Below are 19,078 nucleotides of genomic sequence, written 5' to 3'. Positions count from 1 at the left end.
TTTTGGCCAAATTATGTTTTTTTTTTAATGTTTCAGCGCGTAAAATGTAAATTTATTTAAACCCTGTCAGCATGTTCACATGAACCAAAGTCATATTCGTATAGCCAAAAATAAACTTTAACATCTAAATTCCGAACTGTCCGGTCTTGGAAGGCTTGTGTTATGCGTTAAAGCCTCACATATCCGTTTCCCTAACTTTAATAAGCGCTAAAACAGAGCGCGTAAAAGCTGCGTTTTGGTAAATTAAAACGCGTTTCTGTTAATCCATCTGCCTCCTCGGTTGCGGGCATCAGGGGTTTTCCTTGCTTGCGATTGGCTGCCTTTTCAGTGCACCTGTTCTGTGGGGAAACCCCATTGGCCGGCCAAGACGCCACTCATTTTGGCCTCTTCTTCACGCGCTTCCCGCTCTTAGCGCTGGAGCACCAGCTTGACTGTTGGCCTTTCCGTCTCAGGAGAACTACGCGAGTAAGTTTCTTTGAGGGAAAGCGCAGATAAAAATCAGACATGTTAACGCAAAAGCAGCGTCAAAGGAGCGATGGGAACATTTCAGAGAGAGTCAGCGGCGACCGCCGGTGGTTTTGCGCTCCCGTGCGCCGAGAGACGGATTCGTAGGACGCGCGGAGAACATCACCAACTTCTGCGGCGCGTAACTTCATAACGCCACCGGTCCGGACCTCTATACTTGCTTCAAACTTTTACGCGTTGAAGGAATAATAGCACCAGGGGAACAATGACAGTGACTTTCCCTGGCGTCTAACATCGCCGCGTCACTTTAGTGAAGCGTTTGGTTCTCGTTTCTAACGGAATTTTGGCGATAGTTAAAGGACACGGATTTTTGGGGACCGCGACGACGCCAGTCAGTTACATTATCGCGTGACTTTCCACGGGATTATGTTATTTATTCCACAACTTCTCAAACTAGACCGTTCGCAATGTCGCGTTTAAACAAAACGTTACTACCCAGAAAGCCAAAGATGACCGCTGCACGGATGGCGTTGCTGCAAGCGCTCCTCGTCGCGTCTCTCCACGGAGGTAAAGGAACGTTTACGCACATCCAAAACTTCTTGCGAGATCGAGTAGGATAAATGTAACGCGCGTGATGAAAACGACGAGCACCCTCGTTAACGAACAACTGTTACGGAGCGCTGTGTCAGTGCGTCCGTAGCGCGAACGCAAAAAAAGAAAAAAAGTTGGTGCAGGCTGCTCCCTATTCCACTTGACCCATTTTAACATCTTAATTTACACTTGAAATATTTATAGATGAATGCACACACTTCTGCGGTTCGTGGTTCGTGCGTTATGGTCGCTGGAAGAGACTGGCGCGCGGCGACGGCGGCGGCGGTGTGGTTTTGTTTTGCCAAGCGCATAAATAATAGAAATGTTGGTTTCTCACCTTGTTGTTTTGCAGTCTTATCGTGAATTATGCATGCACGTAGTTAGCTGGCAAGACGGAGATGTAGAAACGAGACGATTGAGGCGTAATATCGCGTGGAAGCGACAGTTTTGTGATGGTGACACGAGCACGTTTATTCTCGGACCTTTAAGGAAGAGAGCCCGATGTGCAGCGTTTCAGCTCTACATTATAATATTTGTTACGTTTTTACAATTATCCGTCAAAAACACTGCGCAAATGAAAGTAAGCTAAATTTATTGTTTGCAGGAGTATTCAGTCATTAATTTATAATAGCTTGTTAAATGTGATGTGCTGTCTGGTACAGATGCATGTGATTTTTTAGCCTTTTTAAATAGGACGGCACTGTTATGTTTGAGTGGGCACTGAATGCATACAAAGATGTTTGCTGTGCTAAAGGTGAGCCACCCTCTTTTCGTTGTCCACAGAAGCAAGAGACAGTGATGAAATGAGCAGACTTGTGTCCCAGCAGCGCGCTGTTTTTATTCATCCTCTCCAGCTGAGGACCCACGGTGGCCTTCACATCTATTTTTACTTACACTATCCCAGCAAGTCTGAGACCGGACATGTCACACAAACAAACAATTAAGGCTGTGGGGGTGAGATAGAGACAGACAGAAAGTGTGGGGGATTGCAAAATCGGAAAAGCGTGCGCTGAAGAACGTGAGGGATGACAAGTTTGTCCCAAGTGCGCGAGGGCTTGGACGGTATCAGGGATGTTGACTCTGGAGACAGCACTTGCTGATCAAGCACTGAAACTGTCATCATCATCATTACCGTTTTTTTTTTTTCTTCCCCCAAGCCTCCTTCCCGGCAACCGTGGCCTCATGCTGCTGTGCGTAATGGACTGCATGCAAAGAGTACATCACTTTCAAGTTCAGACGGCATGTGGTTTGAATGCATGGAATTGTGTCCGGCGAACTGTGCAATATCCACAGGAACATTTGCAGATTTGTGTTTGCAGAGAACAGGTTAGCGTCTGTCAGTGTGATTACGAAAGTGCCAGCCGTTTGATTTATTTATGCTTTTTCTTTTAGACTACAGAAGTGCTGACATACAATAGGATGGACTGTTCGGATTGTGCGGCATATGAGGAATGGAAGCAAGAAGCAGAAAACAGCTTATAATGTGCATGTGTCTGTGTGATGTGATGACTGAGGGGACAGATCTGTGAGTGAGTTACGGCACATTTGCAATTTGTCTGCAATTGAAGGCTCGAAAACGCACCTGTTCTCGACGACGCCATCGATAAATCAGTGGGATGAAAGGTTTTTGTTGCTTCGGGGAGTTTTAGGAGCTTAATTGACAAAAGCAGATGGATGTTTGCAGACGGACCCAAGTAGGGCTTTGAGCTCATTTTCCTAGCTGTGCGAAAACCGACTGTGAAACATCTCTCGTCTTCAGCTTCCCCTCCCTCCGGCGTCCGAGGGCAGATATCTGTGTGTTTCGGGGCTCAAGCGCAGGTCTGAACAGTTGTAACAAAACCAGAGGTGTTATTAAACTGTCAGACTATCAGGCTGTCAAACACACACACACACACACACACACACTGGCCGAGTCTGTGAGCCAGGCCGAGCAAGGGGCCCATATGTTTGAGGGTTGGCTGACACCAGGGAGATGATTTGCTCTAGGGAGACTGTGAAGCCTAAATCTCTTTCACTCGATCTCTCTCTCTCTTTCTCTCTCTCTCTGCTCATTCGTACAAACACACACACAGCCGTGCAGGCATTCAGGCATGCTTATGCGCACAGACACACACCCCCTTGGTGGGTTTTCTTGCTGACAAACTTTCTAGCAAAGCAATAAATAGTGCATTTTTGCTTTGTTTCTTAAATTCGTCAGATTAAATTCGAGATTCACAGCTAGGAGTGTGAGAGCTGCGAGTGTGTGCTTTTAATAATCCATAGCCAAAGAGGGGTAATCAAGAAGATATTTCCCCACAGATTGGCATCCAGAGAGAAAAGAGGGATAGTGTACGGGAGGGGGGCAGATGAGTGAAAGTAATGACTGTGATCATTATCTTCTGTGTTTTTAATTGAGATAATGACCCAGAGGAAGACAATGAAAGTCCCAAAGGAAAGATTTCGTTCTCTCTTTCTGCCCCCCTTCTCCTTTCATTTCCCACTCTGTTTTTCTCCTTTCGATTTCGTCAAAGTGACTGCGTGAAATTTCATCAGTTTCGATAGCCCCGCTTCCAAGATGGCTCTATAACCCCGAACAAAGAAGCGTCGTTAATCGGGAGTCTAAAGGTAAATGTTTCCTCAGAAAACCTCCGTTGTGTTCCCAACAAAACACCTAAATGCGATTCAGTCACTTCTAACCCTCGGAGGCGGAGAGAAAGAAGTTTGCTAAGACCAAAATGATTTTCCATTACAACTGCAGAAAGACCAGTTAGCGAGTTCCCATTTTGCAAACGTAATAAAATTGAAAACTTTCATCTCAGCAAATTGATTTCAGTCGGATTCAGAAAGAAAGAATGAAGAGGAGGGGGAAAAAAAAATCATTAGATCATTGGTGCGTGACTGTACCGTGGGACTTTAGGAATTTGCGTATAGCGGTGAGAACACACACAGGCTCCCGCTTTGCTTTTATTAATTCATTCACTCATCCTGTGACTTTGTGAAGACGATTTTTGCATTAGGGAAGGGCATGTGTGTAAATACAAAGCCAGACTGAAGAAGAAAGGCAGGCTGTGATACAAATTGGCAGCAAAAGCGAGACTGGATGGACTGATAAAGAAGGCATGAATAAATTGAATTCATGCACATCTCTGTTTTATTCTTTTGTTTTCTAGAAAACTTGTTTTCGCCTCCGTTTCGCTATCTGTTTGCAGACCGCCGGAAGGTATTTCTCTGTCATTAAGGACTCTCGGCCAGCAGTTCATTTAACACGTACATGCCCTCAGAACTCCTGAGAAATTATTGGCATTATCGCCAGCTAGACTCCACATATTCTCAGCCCTCTGTTTTGGATGTATTGTAGCCATATGGTATTGGCTCTGGAAATGAGAGTTGCACTTTTGTGTTGTTAGTTGGCTATCATTCTCTTTTTCTTTCTCGCTACGGCAATTTTCTGTATCGATTGGGCTTGGTTCTTTCTCCTGTGATGATGTGAGAAAGGGAGAGAACGAGGGAGGGGGTAAAAGAGGATACTGGAGGTGTTAGAGGTGGCTCTTGTTTGTGTAGATGGAATAATTAACGCTCATTAAGAGGGTGATGAGAGGCTTAGGGGTGATGCTACTTGTTAGGATAATTAGAGTCAAATAGGCCTCATTATGCAAATTTGGAGGAAGTGTGATTCTGTCAGTGTTTACCTGAACTCTGTCGTACTGATGACCTCAGATAGAGATGGCGGTGTCGAGTGAAGGCGAGCATCTAAAGAAAAGCATAATGAGCTGTTATAGGGTGAGAGGAGATAGAAATAAAATAAGCAATGATCCTATTTAAGAGATGCGAAGGAGAAAAACGAGTAATGAGATGACAGAAACGAGGGAGGATGGATGAAATCTGTAATCTGTAATCAAATATAAGCTCTGAGGGCAATAAAGAAGCCGCTCCATTTTCAGGGAAATGAAATGTTTCTCAAATTATTTTACCGTAGAGAGATCACTGGATAAGCCTTTCAGGCCGACTCGCAGTCGCAGAAAGAAAAAACGTATCTCTCTGTATAATGGGATGGGTGAAAACATTAAAACAAAATTCGATGCCCTCCAAGCAGCAGCGTCGGAAGCTAACACCGTGAAGTCATTGCGCTTGTGGTGAAGACCGCTCTATGTGTCGGTGTTTTCCGTTCCTCTAGAGAGCACTTGTGTGGTGGCCTGCGAAGCAGTTTGAAGCACCGAAAGCCGAGACTGTGAAATGTCGCAGGTATGGGATTTTATATATTTATGAGGCCGGTGTGTGTCTATGGTTGTCCGCAAGGCACCGACCTCTACTGTGGCTCTACTAAAGTGTGTGTGTGATGGATCGAGGCTCTCGTTAACCGCAGGCCTCAGTGGGTGATTACTTCTCAACATGTTGCCTGTCCTGCTGAGATTTGGCAGCATGATACACACGCAGACACACACACACGGTTAAGACCTAAATGACTTTGCTCAGAGTTGGGTGGAGCGCTCACAGCGCTGTGTGTGTGTGTGTGTGTGTGTGTGTGTATGTGTACAGCTCATCTTGGCACTAGATCACTCCATCACTTTGCCTGGCATAAGTTCTGTCAGATGGTCTGTCTGCTTGGCGTGACCTCACTGCTCTCTGTTCGCCTGCGATGCAGTAATAGATAAATAATGCTTCTGTTCACAACATAAAAGCTTCCTCGGTGAACAACTTAAAATAGAAAGAAACAAATTAACATTCCGCATGGTGCAAGAGTATGTTCAGAATGATTTCACGCCCTCTCATCGGTAATTTCCGTTTCTCTCGGTTGTTGGCCAGATGAACGACCCGCTCTGAGTATTGTTTTAATAAATAGTTTTGATTGAAAACAAAGAGTTTCATTTAGCCAATTAGAAGGCAAGAAGCAGATGAAGTTATGTCAGCTTATTTATGAACACCATATAGAATGTAATTGCTCAGGTTTTATTTTCATGTCAATATTTCCTCAGCCCTCAAAAATATATTTTTTATTATTCTGAACACGTAAAAACGTTTGCTTCAATGGTATATGTTTTTTACATTTTCTCTTGATATGTATTTTTTTTGTTCACTACAATATATATTTTTACAATTGTATGCCTAAAATGGGTATTTATTTATTGAATGAATTATTAATCCATATATTTGTTTTATTTACTTTTTTGAGTTCTTAATGTTCAATCAAGATGTCCTAACTCGGTCTTCTGGTGAAAACAATAGACTCTCTGGTGACGTACGCTGGATGTTTCCAATCATTTAAACCCTACTTCTCCACAATCCAAGACCACTTTAATGTATAATTTTCACTGTTCAAGTTCTATCAGCGCTATCATTTTGTGGTGCTAAAAATGATCAATATACCAATATATATATTGGGAGTTTTGTAGCACAGCATGCTCTTCCCCAAAGTTACCTTTGATGTTGAGAACACTGCTATAAAGCTCAGGCAGTGTTTCACGGAGCGGCTGATGATCCTAAATATCATGGAGATTGTAATGCGTGATTTGTGTCATCCATGAAAATTTCTGATACACTCTTGGCATTTCTACTAACTCTACCGGCCCCGGACAGTCGCATCCTTGTGTGCGTGTATAATAATGCACCTTTGCGAACGCCCGCATCCTCGCGTCACATGGAAACACACACACGCTCACAATGATATTGATGCACATCTGACATTTTGAGGCTCCATTCGTCTTGAGAGGTGGGATTGGGGGGATGGGGTGGGACCGGTGACATTTCATGCAGCCATAATGTTATTCATTATGGCAGAGGGGCACTGGAGAGGGTACAGCGGGCGCTGCCTGTGTGTGCTACAACCCATCTGTCTCTTTGCCCCCCTCTTTCGCTTTTTCACTCCCCCTCTCTCTCACTTTCTGTGGGTGAAATGGCAGCAGCGTTTTTCCCTTCACCCCGAGGCCTCAGAGATATCCCCGCCTGCTTTCCCCTGATAAGACAAACCTACAGCACTTACCTTTCCCTCTCTCCTCCGCTCTCTCTTCTCCAGCCTCTGCTTTAGGAGGCAGAAAGGGGTGTAATCTTTGGGGAACTTTACGTAAGTGCAGTAGAGGAGACCTGTGATATTTGCTTTCACTCAGAGTTCTGCTGTTGGTACCTCTTTAAAGTACCAGTGCTTTGAGTGGGTCTGCTAACGCGTTAGAACTGATGCTACGAAGACAGTTTCAATTACGTTGCCAAATAAATAGGCCGCGATTGTTTAAAAGCAAAGAGCAGCATTTAATATACAGCTTAGAAGTGATTGACGGTTGTTTGAGTGGTATTGTATAATTATTGTATAAACATTGTATAATACTGTATTGTCCAATTAGCTTATTTTGAAGAGTTTTGTGCACCGGTTGCATTGGTAAGAGGACAGAATAAAAGCTTCTGCTGTGGCTAGCGCCCACTTACCTGCCTTTACCACAAGTCCGTTACATCACCTTATTAATATTCATGAGGCAAGCTGATAGTCTCAAATTTGTTTTACGCATATGTAGCCTGGTTTTAGGTCGTATATTTTTAAATATTAATTTGAAATGTTTGGGGTCATTCTCTTTGTCAAAGAATCCGATGTAATGATAATGTCCAAATATTATAATGATTATAATTAGAAATAAATATTTAGAAAGCGGCGAAATGACATATTAGGATCATTTTTGAAATTTTGAGTATTTGATTTAATGGGTGTTGAAATGATAATTTCTTGCCATGTACATAAATACATATAAATCATCTTGATGTTTGAGCTTATAGGGGCTGAACCAAGTCAGTCGATTTGGTCAGTCAAACTTTTAAATGCATTTTAGCATTTCTGTAGTAAACATATGAAGTCTTAATCCATGTACCATTTAAGCGGTTTTACTATATTTACATTCAGCAGCAGCAAGCGTGTGAGGTTGTCATGGCAACCAGATTCTGCGCATGAATTTTGAGAAAAAGGTGATGTCTATTTTAGCTTCGCTAGCAATAAATACATCAGATTGAATGCACTATATGCATGTTTGTCAACAGAATCACAAAGTAGACTTTAATCACATTAACTAGTGATTTCTTCATTACTTTAAAACATATTTGTTGGACATGATTCAAGTTAAAAGCACAAAAGCAGAAATTTAGTGAGTTTTAAGCTTACTATAAATAGCTGTCCTTTACTCACCCTCAAGTAGTTCCAAGCCTGTATGAATTTAGGAAGATATTTTGAAAAAAATGTCTGTATCCAGGCTGTTTTGTGTCACCATTGACTCCCACTGTATTTTTTTCCTACTATCGAAGTCAATGGTGACCCAAAACAGCCCTGATACACACTTTTTTCAAAATAACTTTGTTTCTGTTGGGCAGAACAAAGAAATTCTTACAGGTTTGGAACTACTTGGGTGAGTAAACGATGGCAGTATCACCTTTATGAAAATAGTCTGGAGTCATCAAGCATCTGCATCTTCACATGACTTTATTTTGGTCCACATTCCTCTGCAGTTGTTGTACAGTATGTTGTAAAAAAAAGTGAAATATCAACTCAGATCAAGCAACAAGCAAGCAGTAACAACGGGCTATTATATGCCCAAAATGCAGATTCAAAGTTCTTACTCAAATTAAATGTGGGAAGCAGTTTGATTGCATTTATTAATTTACTTATAAAAGAAATATTTAAAATACATCAAAATAGCTACATCATGTGCATATTTGCTTTTGAGCTGAAAACATTTGCAAGTAAGTAATAATATGTATGTATACATATCAGTGAGTCTATCTAATAAATCAGTTAATTGTTTTTTATATGTGATTGTTTTACATTTTGTCATTTCAGCAATCTGTTTAATATTATATAGTATTAAATGTCATACAGTAATTGCATTATGTTATTTACATCAACATTTTCATCCATCTGGCACCCTTCTCCTTTAAATATAAACAAGGGCTTTGACACCTATTAAAAATTAGCTTTATTGCTGTGCTGCTGATGTTTTTTTTTGGCCATGTGTGTCTCTCTAATGTCACCATACGCTACGGACTCCTCAATCCACGCGCTGTTAAACTGCTCCGAGTTCTTTCTGCTCTCCATATCTCTCTATTCCTCCCAGCTGGCTGTTTAAGTGCTGTTTACTCGTTTGCCGTTCCTGAGAGAGGTAATTAAAGATGGTACAAAGAGAGAAAGAGTGAGAAAGCAGGAAAGGAGAGTTCGTTTTATTATTTGAGTTTCACATGCAGTCAAATGCTTTGTGTGTCTCTCCTCTTCTGCTTACTTCTCTTTTTCCACCTGCATCCCTCCTTCTACCCCTCTACCTGTCTTTTTGCTGTCATACAGCTCTCTGGCATGCGCTCTCTCTAAATTTCACTCACTGTCTTCTCTGTCTCTGATCTTTCCTTCTCTGTTAAACCTGTTCCCTCTTGTTAGAGCAGAAAGGACATCCAGAACTGCGCGGTAGAGTGAAGTTTAGCCCAGGGCTTAACCTGTAAGTATCCCTACAAGCAGACGGCAAGATTGAAGATCAGCCCGTATGGGTCTCTCTCAAGAGGAAGGGAAAAGAGAGTGAGGGAAATTGAGGAAGAGAGAAAATCATTGTTCAGGACTCGTTCACGTCTCTATAGATCAGAGTCAAAATCTTTTAGTTTTGAGCTGCCGCTCTCCTCCCTGAAGCTTTTACAGGAAGAGGATCATCCACTCTGGTTTTTCTTTCACAATCTCTCATGATTGATAAAAGAGTTGTCGCATTTTGTACTTAGCGGGTTTAAAATAAGCCAAGTTCCTTTCCAAACTGCTCTGAAATGACTGCATACATGCATACACGGGTTCTCCTATTAGATGGGTTTGTCTTTTTTTAGGTGTGTGGGAAGGTTAGAGGCTGTTTGTAGAAGACAGAAGGATTTTCGGAAATGTGTATTTTGCCATCTGCATAGATTTCTGTATGTAGAGCATTGGAAGAAGTCTAAATGATGTGGGCATTCCCTATTGAAAGTGAAAGGCAGTGTGTGTGTGTCAGAGGAAGACAGAGAGCGCTTGTACTTCTTTCAATATTCAGCGAGTGTGTAATTGTCTAAAGTAGCTTTGCGTCCCCAAACTCCCAACCATATAATCACAGCAGAACAATGCACTGAACACTTAAGACAAGGAAGAGGACTCTCATCACCTCCTCCGTGCCCTAATTCTCTGTCCGGTATCCATGTACCTGAGTTCTGTTGAAAAGTGTGTTTGTGAGCAATTTGCCTTCGTGATAATCTGTAACTGGAGAGAGCGCCGATGTGACCTGGCAAGCTTCTCTGTTTACAAAGTGAAAGGACGGAAGGCATCGGTTTCTTCCTCAGCCTCCTAGCCTTTGCTTCAACCCGAACCTCATCCAATTTAATCATTCATTGTCTTTTTTCTCTGTTGACGTCATTGAAGAGTGCAAAAGGTCAGAGCTGTGTTGCTTTATGCGAGCGACGCAAATTCAAGTCCAGCTTGTGTCGTTTATATCTTTTCTGCACTGTTTCTTGTCCTATCTCTCAGCGCCAAAGGCCTAAAATAGAACGGACTATCTTTTTTTGTACAGAATGTTAGTGCTGTCTTCCAGTTCTGAAATTGGCGGCATGATGCTAGTGTGTTCTGGGTGGTTGGCAGAGTATTGCCGTACGGTTGCTAGGTGGTTGCTTACTGGCGCGAGTCAAAAGAGCCCACTTGCGAGTCTCTGATATTCTGGTCCCTAGATATAGCTCGAGTCCCTCCTTCAATGCAAGTCTAAGGTTTTTTTCCATCTCGTGTTTTATCATCTTCCAGGTGGAAATCATAGGTCTGATTCCTCAGAATAGCAAGCTTCTCAGCGAGCTGCGCTATTTTCGAGGTATCATTCATATCCAGCAGCAAAAACAGTGCAGTTTACTACAATAGGGGTTTTGAACGAAAAACATAAATATATGCAAAAGTAATGGTGATTCCTGCCTTAGCAGGCAGCCCTAATAAACACAAGCCTCATGTTTTTTGCATTGTGTGCAGTTTTTGAGAGAGCTTCCTTCTAGGTCATTGAGCCAAACCCAGTTGCTTAAATTTCAAGATATGCAATATATTCTGGTTCTCTTACCAAAAACAGCATTGTCTGGAACCCAGCAGGGCTCAGGGACTGAGAGTTTTTCCGTATTTCCTCCCTCATCTGCCTACACGCGCATCTCGCATTACAGAACCAGTAGACTGTAAGAGCACAGACTCTCTAAGCAATTCACGTTTATTTGTACAGCGCTTTTTGTTGCAAAGCAGCGAATTCTACATGTAATTATGTAAAGACGATGTCCATATGGATAGAAATCATGCAGTTAATTAATGACAAAAACATACGGTAAACACCATAAACAGCAACAGTTATACGTTGTGATCAAATTAATTTGGTAGCTGTGCATGATGGTTCAGGGTTTTCGTTATCTGAGGTCCTCGGAAGGATCCGTATCATCTCTTCTAAGGTGTTATCAGTCGTATCAGATCTTGACTGAAGACTGAAGCTTGTGCAATTTCTAGTTACAATTTCTGTGCAATTTCTCTGTATAAACAAGTGTTATTTTTAATTCAGCATATTTGTGTGTCACATACTTGCTGTAACGTATTTATATTATTTGTTTCAGACATCAACCATCCTGCTCTCTGGAATATTTGTATTGTCATTGGCCAAAACACACACACACTCACATTGTTTTACCACTTGTGCTGATTGGTCCCAGTGCTAAGAAACTCCATGGCATTCTGTGTGTGTGTCTGTGTGTGCGCGTATGTGTGAAAAAGACAGATACATCAACCAAGCTCAGGCACTCAGGCACAGCTTAGGGAAGGTCCTTGGGATAAAAATGAAATTACATTCATTATCAGAGGTTAGAAATCCTCACAACTCCATTTGGATTAGATCAGATTGGTGTGAGTTTGTGTGTGCATGTGTGTTCGTACATTTGCCAAAGGGTATAACCGGGCCAGACAGGCTAAGTGTTGTCTGTGTGAAAGAGAGAGAGTACTGTGAGTCAGAGAGAGAATCAGTGGGCTAAGATTACGTGTCAGTAGTACTCTTTAAATTTGAGTTTTTATTAAAACAGTCAATAAACAGACCAAAGCACTTCATTTTTATGAAGACCAACATGGCTCCTCTGAGAGCTGTTACCAGGCAGGGGAATAAATAGCATGAATATCAGCATAATGGCTTTGGAGGCGACAGAGAGAGAGTCGAACGATTCCCCGGAAAAAGAAAACACAGTCAATCCCAAATTCAATCTCTCCTGCGCTCCAAAAGCCTAGCCATGCTGTGATGAGGAAGCACAGAGCTAATGTTCCTGTTATTCTGTTGACAGAATTCTTTTCATGTTCTTTCCTCTTTTATATTTTTGTTCTTGCGTAATGCGGTGCCTCAGATATTTGGAGCAGCAGTCAAATTAAAAACACATCAGAGAATTGTGGGAAGTGCAGTTTAGCCTGGGTGAGTAAGCACTTTTTTTGAGATTTGGAGTTTAACTTGCAAGGGCCCCGATGACTGCTTACATTCTTTGCATTTTAATATTCACATTCATTTTCAACATCTATGTCTGTTATGCGTGTACTACCACAGGAATCAGTACAGAGAAACTGTTCTTAAAGGAATAGTTCGTCTGAAAATTAAAATTCAGTTATGATTTACTTAAACTCAGGAGACTTCCAGTGAACACAAAAGGAGAAGTTTAGCATAATGTCTTGGGTGATTTTGGCATACCAGGAGATCAGATTGTTTTTTATTACTTTATTGAACTATTTTTTTTAGATTTATTTAGATTACTAGCTAACAACAAAGGGTTAATTCACCTTAAAATCGAAATTTTGTTAGAATTTACTTACGATTACTATTCACATCCATTATATGGTCAAGACAGAGCTCTTTCTCAAAATATTATCTTGTGTTCAGCAAAAGAAAGAGAGTCAGTATGTTTATAGTCTCAAGGCCTATTCACTCTAAAATTGAAAATTTAGCGTGAATGTTCAGCGTGATGGCACTTTTGAATCAAAACAATAGATCCCTAAGTGGCTATTCACACCAGGCGCGATCATTCGTGGCACGAAAAAGTGAGTCGATTTTTTTTGCTCTGTGACAAAATAGGACATTCAATTAGATTTAAGCTGTGATCACATGCCCAGAGCAGCTGCTGTTGCACAAAAGGGGGAGAGTGGTGGCGCTGTTTTCAAAACCAGCCTAAACAGACACAGAAGAAGAGTATTCTGAGAGAGATGTCAAATTATTTGTATCTTAGGACATATTTATTCTCACATGTGCTTTATGAGGAATATTCATGCATTTCACAAAATCATCACTGAGTGTAATTTGAAGAGTGCTGTATGTTTTTTTTCCACATGCTAAAGTGTTACGAGTAGAACGTGTTCACACAAGATCTGTCAATCATTGAGTAATATCTCCTTTAATGCCAACCTACCACAATTACATGATGTTAAACATGATGTTAAACTGTACAGTTACAGTTAATCTCTGAGAGTCTCTTTTGACAGTTGCAAACCTTATGATCTTATAAATAGCAATCAGAACAAAATTTAATTTCCGAAAATGTACAGTATTGCAGATTTGAGTGGTTTGTGTTTGATTGAAGAGATCCCAGTGGACCGACTAACCACTGACGCTGAACCGCATAATCAAACCACGAAGCAATCTCTGCGTTGTATCTTGGTGCACAGAGGTGCGCAATAATGTGTGGAGTCTTTAATATGCTACTATTTGCTTTTTCATCAGAAATAATTATTATACATATATAGCCAAGTTTTGTATGAAGTTTCCCCATACAGTAAATGCGAACGTCGCAAGACCGGAAACAAGTATGCACACACTTGCTTCGCCGAAGCCCGGGTCCAACTTGTGCATCGAGGCCATACATCCAAGAGTTTTGCGCACTGGTCTTTTATTGTGGGGACATTTTCATGCGCCTAAACGTAAAACAAGGCACAAAATTAAATATATCTGTTTACTTAATCTGCATGTGTATGGCCTTTGGGGCAGTTCTTGGCCATTCAAAGCGCCCAAGGTACCCAGACCTTCTAAACGTCTAGCTACAAGAGACTAGGGAACAACATGATGAATTTTGATCTTTAGGTGAACCATACCATATGAATATCTCAGTACAGTCAAGTGTTATTTTAAACTAGTGGCATTTTCATATGTAGTCAGCTGGGTTTAATACGGCATATCTGAAACTACCTGAAATGCGTAGGAGAGCCGTTCTTTTGTATGAATCCTAAGGCTTATTAATTTATCCAATTTCTAAAGTTATACTTTTGCGACTTGCCAATATAACTTTGTAATTTTGTTCATGTACATACTTTTGTCTTCTTCATAAAAAAAGTAAGTCGTATGGAGGGACATGAAGGTGAGTAAATAACAGATTTTTGAGTGTACTTTTCCTAAACTTGACCTTTTCCACAGCTTTACCCAATGGTTTTCTCAGATCAAGACTTGTTGGGGCCACCTTGTTGATAAAAGCACCTCTAAAAGCAGTCATTTCGAAAACAGTGTTTGTCTGGATTTGTGTAGCGTCTGAGACAGTCCTCGTTTGACATCTGTTTCAAGTTCAGATGCAGCAAAGCATTAGTAGCAACGTCGACCCGTTCAGACCTCAAACTCGCAGTGTTCAGTGATCCATCCAAACATTATCTTCTGCTCATTTACCTGGATATACTTTTATCCATCTTCAGGGAGACCAAAGTCTGTCAGCTTATGTGTTCTCGCACCTTTTGACCTTTTTCTGTCAGTGGAAACCATCACAGCCGAGAGGTCGCAGCATCTCTCTCTCAAGTCTTGTGTTTACGAAAGAGCTGAATGCTGATCTTCCCGTGTGACAACTCACCGCCTGAGGTATTTTTGTACAGCTGCGTATCAGGGGTTAAAAGCATTCTCGCAAAAAGTCTGAGGAATCTTTCACTGTGAAAATCTGCTCAGTCTGTGGAACCCGCTTTGGTCTGTTACACACAGCCCTACCTGCGAGTCCTGACGTATTCTCTCACATCCCAGGTGAGAGACGCCGTCCTCGTTTGAGTCTTGGCTTTTCTGAGAGGAGATCCAAGAGTTGAATGCAGACGAACGTTAACCTTGATTGAATTTGACTCTGTGAAATCCCAACGGAGACACAGAGAAGGACAGAAAGCAAAGAAAAAGAGTTTAACAGGAGAGGACACCCACACACATGAGAATGACAGGAAGAGAAAGACAAACAGAGAGGGAGGGGTAGTCTGTGAACCATGTTCATTTTAATTAATCTCTTCTGTTAGTCAGAGCTGTATTTTTAGTAGTATTGTGAGTGAACTACATCTGGTCTCTGGGCCCCAAGGGGAAGCAGGCCGGTCTACGTACTGAACTTATGTGTGTGTGTGTGTGTGTGATAACATTCTGTTAATGTGCTTCTGTGTAAAAGTCTGTGTGTTTTATTCATACTCTTTAGTAGTATTTTATTTTTTCCTGCCCCCCAACATTTAAGTTTATACTACACATTAAAGCTAAATAAATAATCTTTTCATTGATGTATGGTTTGTTGGGATAGGACAATATTTGCCCGAGATACAACTATGTGAAGGTGCAAAAAAAAACAAAATACTGGGAAAATCACCTTTAAAGTTGTCCAAATGAAGTTCTTAGCAATGAAATAGTACTAATCCAAGTTTTAATATAGTTAAAGTAGGAAAAGAATGAAATATCTTGATGGAACATGATCTTTACTTAATATCCTAATGATTTTTGGCATAGAAGATCAATCAATGGTTTTGACCCATACAATATATTTTTGGCTATTGTTACAAATATACCCCAGCGACATAAGACTGGTTTTGTTGTCCGTGTTCTCATATAATGTTAAGTAAGTTGCATAAAAACAGTTCATTTCTGACAATTTCCCTTTCTCTAACAATTAAAATGAATATTTTTTTTTGTCCTGTATATGCAAGACCTATGAACATGAGTTAGCACTTAAAGTGTACGGATTAAAAAATGTACCTTTGTAAAAAGGTACTTGCCCAGTGACAGCTTTTGTGTACCTGTACTAATGAAACCTCTTTACATGTTTTATTGATAAAATCTTTTTTTTTTTTAAAGATAACACAAAGTAATTGAAAAAAACTAAAATAGAACTCAATTCAAAAATGCCGTTGACTGATGAACTATAAGCAGCAAAAGATAAATGATAATCTCATTATGATTTCCTCTGTTCAGATTTCAATAAAGCGTGTGACGAGGGTCAACCAAACTCTATCAAAGCACCAAACACTGATAAATGAGAACATTAGTGCATCTATATACAAGTACATCAGACTTTCAGAGGATGAAGACAATGCAGCTATATTTATGTGAAAATTTCTGTTTATGTTTGCGTCTTTAACTCGCACGGCTGACTTAATTGGGCTTAAATCTCAGCGTGCATTTTAAATATCTCACATTTGACCACTGAAGTGTAAAGTAAACATCTCAGATGTGTCGGTGTGAGGGTATTTTTGAGTATGCATGTGTGAAAGTGGTAATAATGTAATATTCTTGTCAGCAGTTGTAGATGTCCTGGTCTCACCTTGCCAGCACCAGGCATGAAATCAGAACAGAGTGAATGCCCGTAAAAATTTTTTCCTATAAAATTAGAGTGGCACGGATTTTAAAAGTATGTGCCGACATATGTAATGCATCTAGAGGTAAATCCAGTTCATAACATACTACATAACCAAGAGCCAATGTCTGGAAAGGTTCCAGTGCGATAGGTTCATGACGGCTGGTTGATTCCTTGAAAGCTTTATTACTTAGCTAGGGTCTTTTTGCTCAGAATGAGCAAGGAGCAAGCCTATCATGGTGCGGGGGTGTTAATAAGTGGAGAGAAGCTCTATTGCTGCACTCCTTGGCAGTAAATAACATCCTGATCGGTTTATCCTACGCAAAAGTCTGACCCGACGTACATTTAAATTGCTCCATAAGCACTGTTCACAGAGACATTTCCTCCAGCAGGCAATTGTTGTATCATGCCCTGTGAGTAACGCTCTCTTTCTCTTGCCATCTCTCTCGTCGCCTTGGTACACGTTGTGCAGAATGGACCGTTTGGCAGGCGTGCGCTGTTGGCCGGACCAGAGCGGCTCTCAGATGGTGTTTTTTGGACAAGTCCCTTGAGAGCAAAAGGGAGGACGCAAAAAATGGCCATTGTCCAGTGCTGTTTTGGACCCACGAGCCTCTCCTGGGTCTCAGTCAGCCTGTGCAATCACTTGCTGCCTGCTTCATGCCTCCTGAAGCGCTGGCCAATGAGATGTCTTTTGAGGATTGAGCTGGACCCTTGCGCTCAGACTGACACCTACCGAGTGAACATGCAGATGATGTTCAAATAGTTGTTGGAAGCCAGATTAGACGTGTCCTCTCCCTCATCTTTAGCCTCGCTTCACGCTCATCCATTTTTCCACTTGATTTCTCTCCTCGATACCTTTTACCCATTGTTCCACACTTTCTCCAGCCCATTTTGTTCTTATTTCCTCACCCAAGTCGCCCATATTCTTCTTCTTTTTTTTTTTAATTCTTTCCTTCTTTCCCCCTCTGCCGTTCGCCTCTTTGCATGTGTAGGCGTATTCTCAGCACAGCCTACCGAGTGTGTGAGTGCGCTACAAATCTCTCTTCTCGCTGCTCCATCCAGCGGAGAATAAAAGAGTCTTTTCATTTTTCAAAAATAAACTCCTTTGGACAGGAGAGGGAAGACGCACACCAAACAGGCTGTTAGATCGATCTGCCACCCCAGGGATGCTTTGATTTGGGAGGCTTAATCAATGTGTTTGTAAATGCATACATCATAAACCTTGACTTTTGCAAAGTTGCACGTTGTCAGGAACTTGGAACACACGTACGCACACGCTTGTGCCTCGCTTTCTCTTGATCTTGTGTTTCTGTCAGTTAAACAAAGCTTACAGTGCCAAGGATTGCTGAAACACTGCCTTGTGTTTTTGGTCATGAAAAATAGATTTGAAAATAATGCAGGGGATGGCAACGACGAATCACTCTGTCCTCATGAATCTGCAACTTTTTGCGACCTTTCTTTTTACTATTTTAATGTCGGCTTTACTTTATCTAATGAACAGGCAGGGGATTTTAGCATTTGTTTGTACTCGCATTATGTATGTGGTAAATATTTGTAAACATCTTTTATTGGTTTTAGATCAACTTGTATTGTCCAAGAAACATACTTGTTACTCTAACGTGTTAAGGTCCTTTACTCAGCTTTCAGTATTTCTTTTGCTTGTATAAGCATAACTGTTCTTTGTGGACTTCAAGTATAAGTACCACAGTTACTTTGATTCATGTGAGTTTTAGAGCACGCTCTACACACAATAATGAATAACCAATGCAAATTTGGCATTGCTACTTAGGATTTTATATTTCATATAATCTTTTCCCCTTGTGTATGTCCCCTCCCTCAAAAAAAAAAAAAAAAAAAAACCCACAGCAAATATAAGGGGTAAAAATAGAATAAAAGCAAATAAATAAATTGTAATTAAATCGTATTATCTGTAAATTGCAATTGTAGCTCTAGACAGTTACCTCTGGCTATGAATTTATTAATATAATGTGATAAATTTGTGGTCAGAAATCACACAAAATAAAATGAAGCAGTTTTACTACAATAAAACCGGTTAATTTTGGCATTTCTATTGCAAGTGTCAATTATCAGCCAATCATATTCGACTTAACAGAGCACATGGAAACATGTAGTCGAAAGCTCTTATCAAAGGGAGCGATGTAATTTCCTCATTATCTTCAGCTGAGATGTTCCCATGACAACGAACGAAGCACGGTGAGCGTCAGCAGATTCGGGACGCGTGGAACGCATACAAAAAATTGCGTTTTACGTAAAAAAAAGTTTTATGCGTATTAGTTTTTTATATATTGGCATATATTAAAATATAAAATGTAAGTTGATTTTTCAACAGATATTTATGACATTAAAACATCGACATTGGCTGATGCACATCGTGCTGTGTTCGTTGTTGCGAATGAATGCTTCCAAATGACTACGTAATGACACGCGCATGGAAATGACCATGAATTGTACAATACACGAT

The 19,078-nt window shown here is 40.9% G+C and overlaps 1 protein-coding gene across 1 annotated transcript in view; it reads left to right on the top strand.

Annotated features, from left to right (window-relative positions):
- The first annotated feature begins 388 nt into the window (after nt 1-388).
- si:dkey-215k6.1 (transmembrane protein 132C) overlaps nt 389-19,078 on the top strand; it is a 163,793-nt gene continuing 145,103 nt past the window's right edge. The window contains exon 1 of the mRNA XM_043240589.1: nt 389-1,032. Within this exon, the coding sequence (XP_043096524.1) occupies nt 933-1,032 (100 nt within the window). The 5' untranslated portion in view covers nt 389-932. The remainder of the gene's footprint in view (nt 1,033-19,078) is intronic.

This window comes from Puntigrus tetrazona, chromosome 5 (genome assembly GCF_018831695.1).
Source record: "Puntigrus tetrazona isolate hp1 chromosome 5, ASM1883169v1, whole genome shotgun sequence".
Taxonomy (NCBI): Eukaryota; Metazoa; Chordata; class Actinopteri; order Cypriniformes; family Cyprinidae; genus Puntigrus; species Puntigrus tetrazona.
This window is presented reverse-complemented; position numbering and strand designations above follow the sequence as displayed.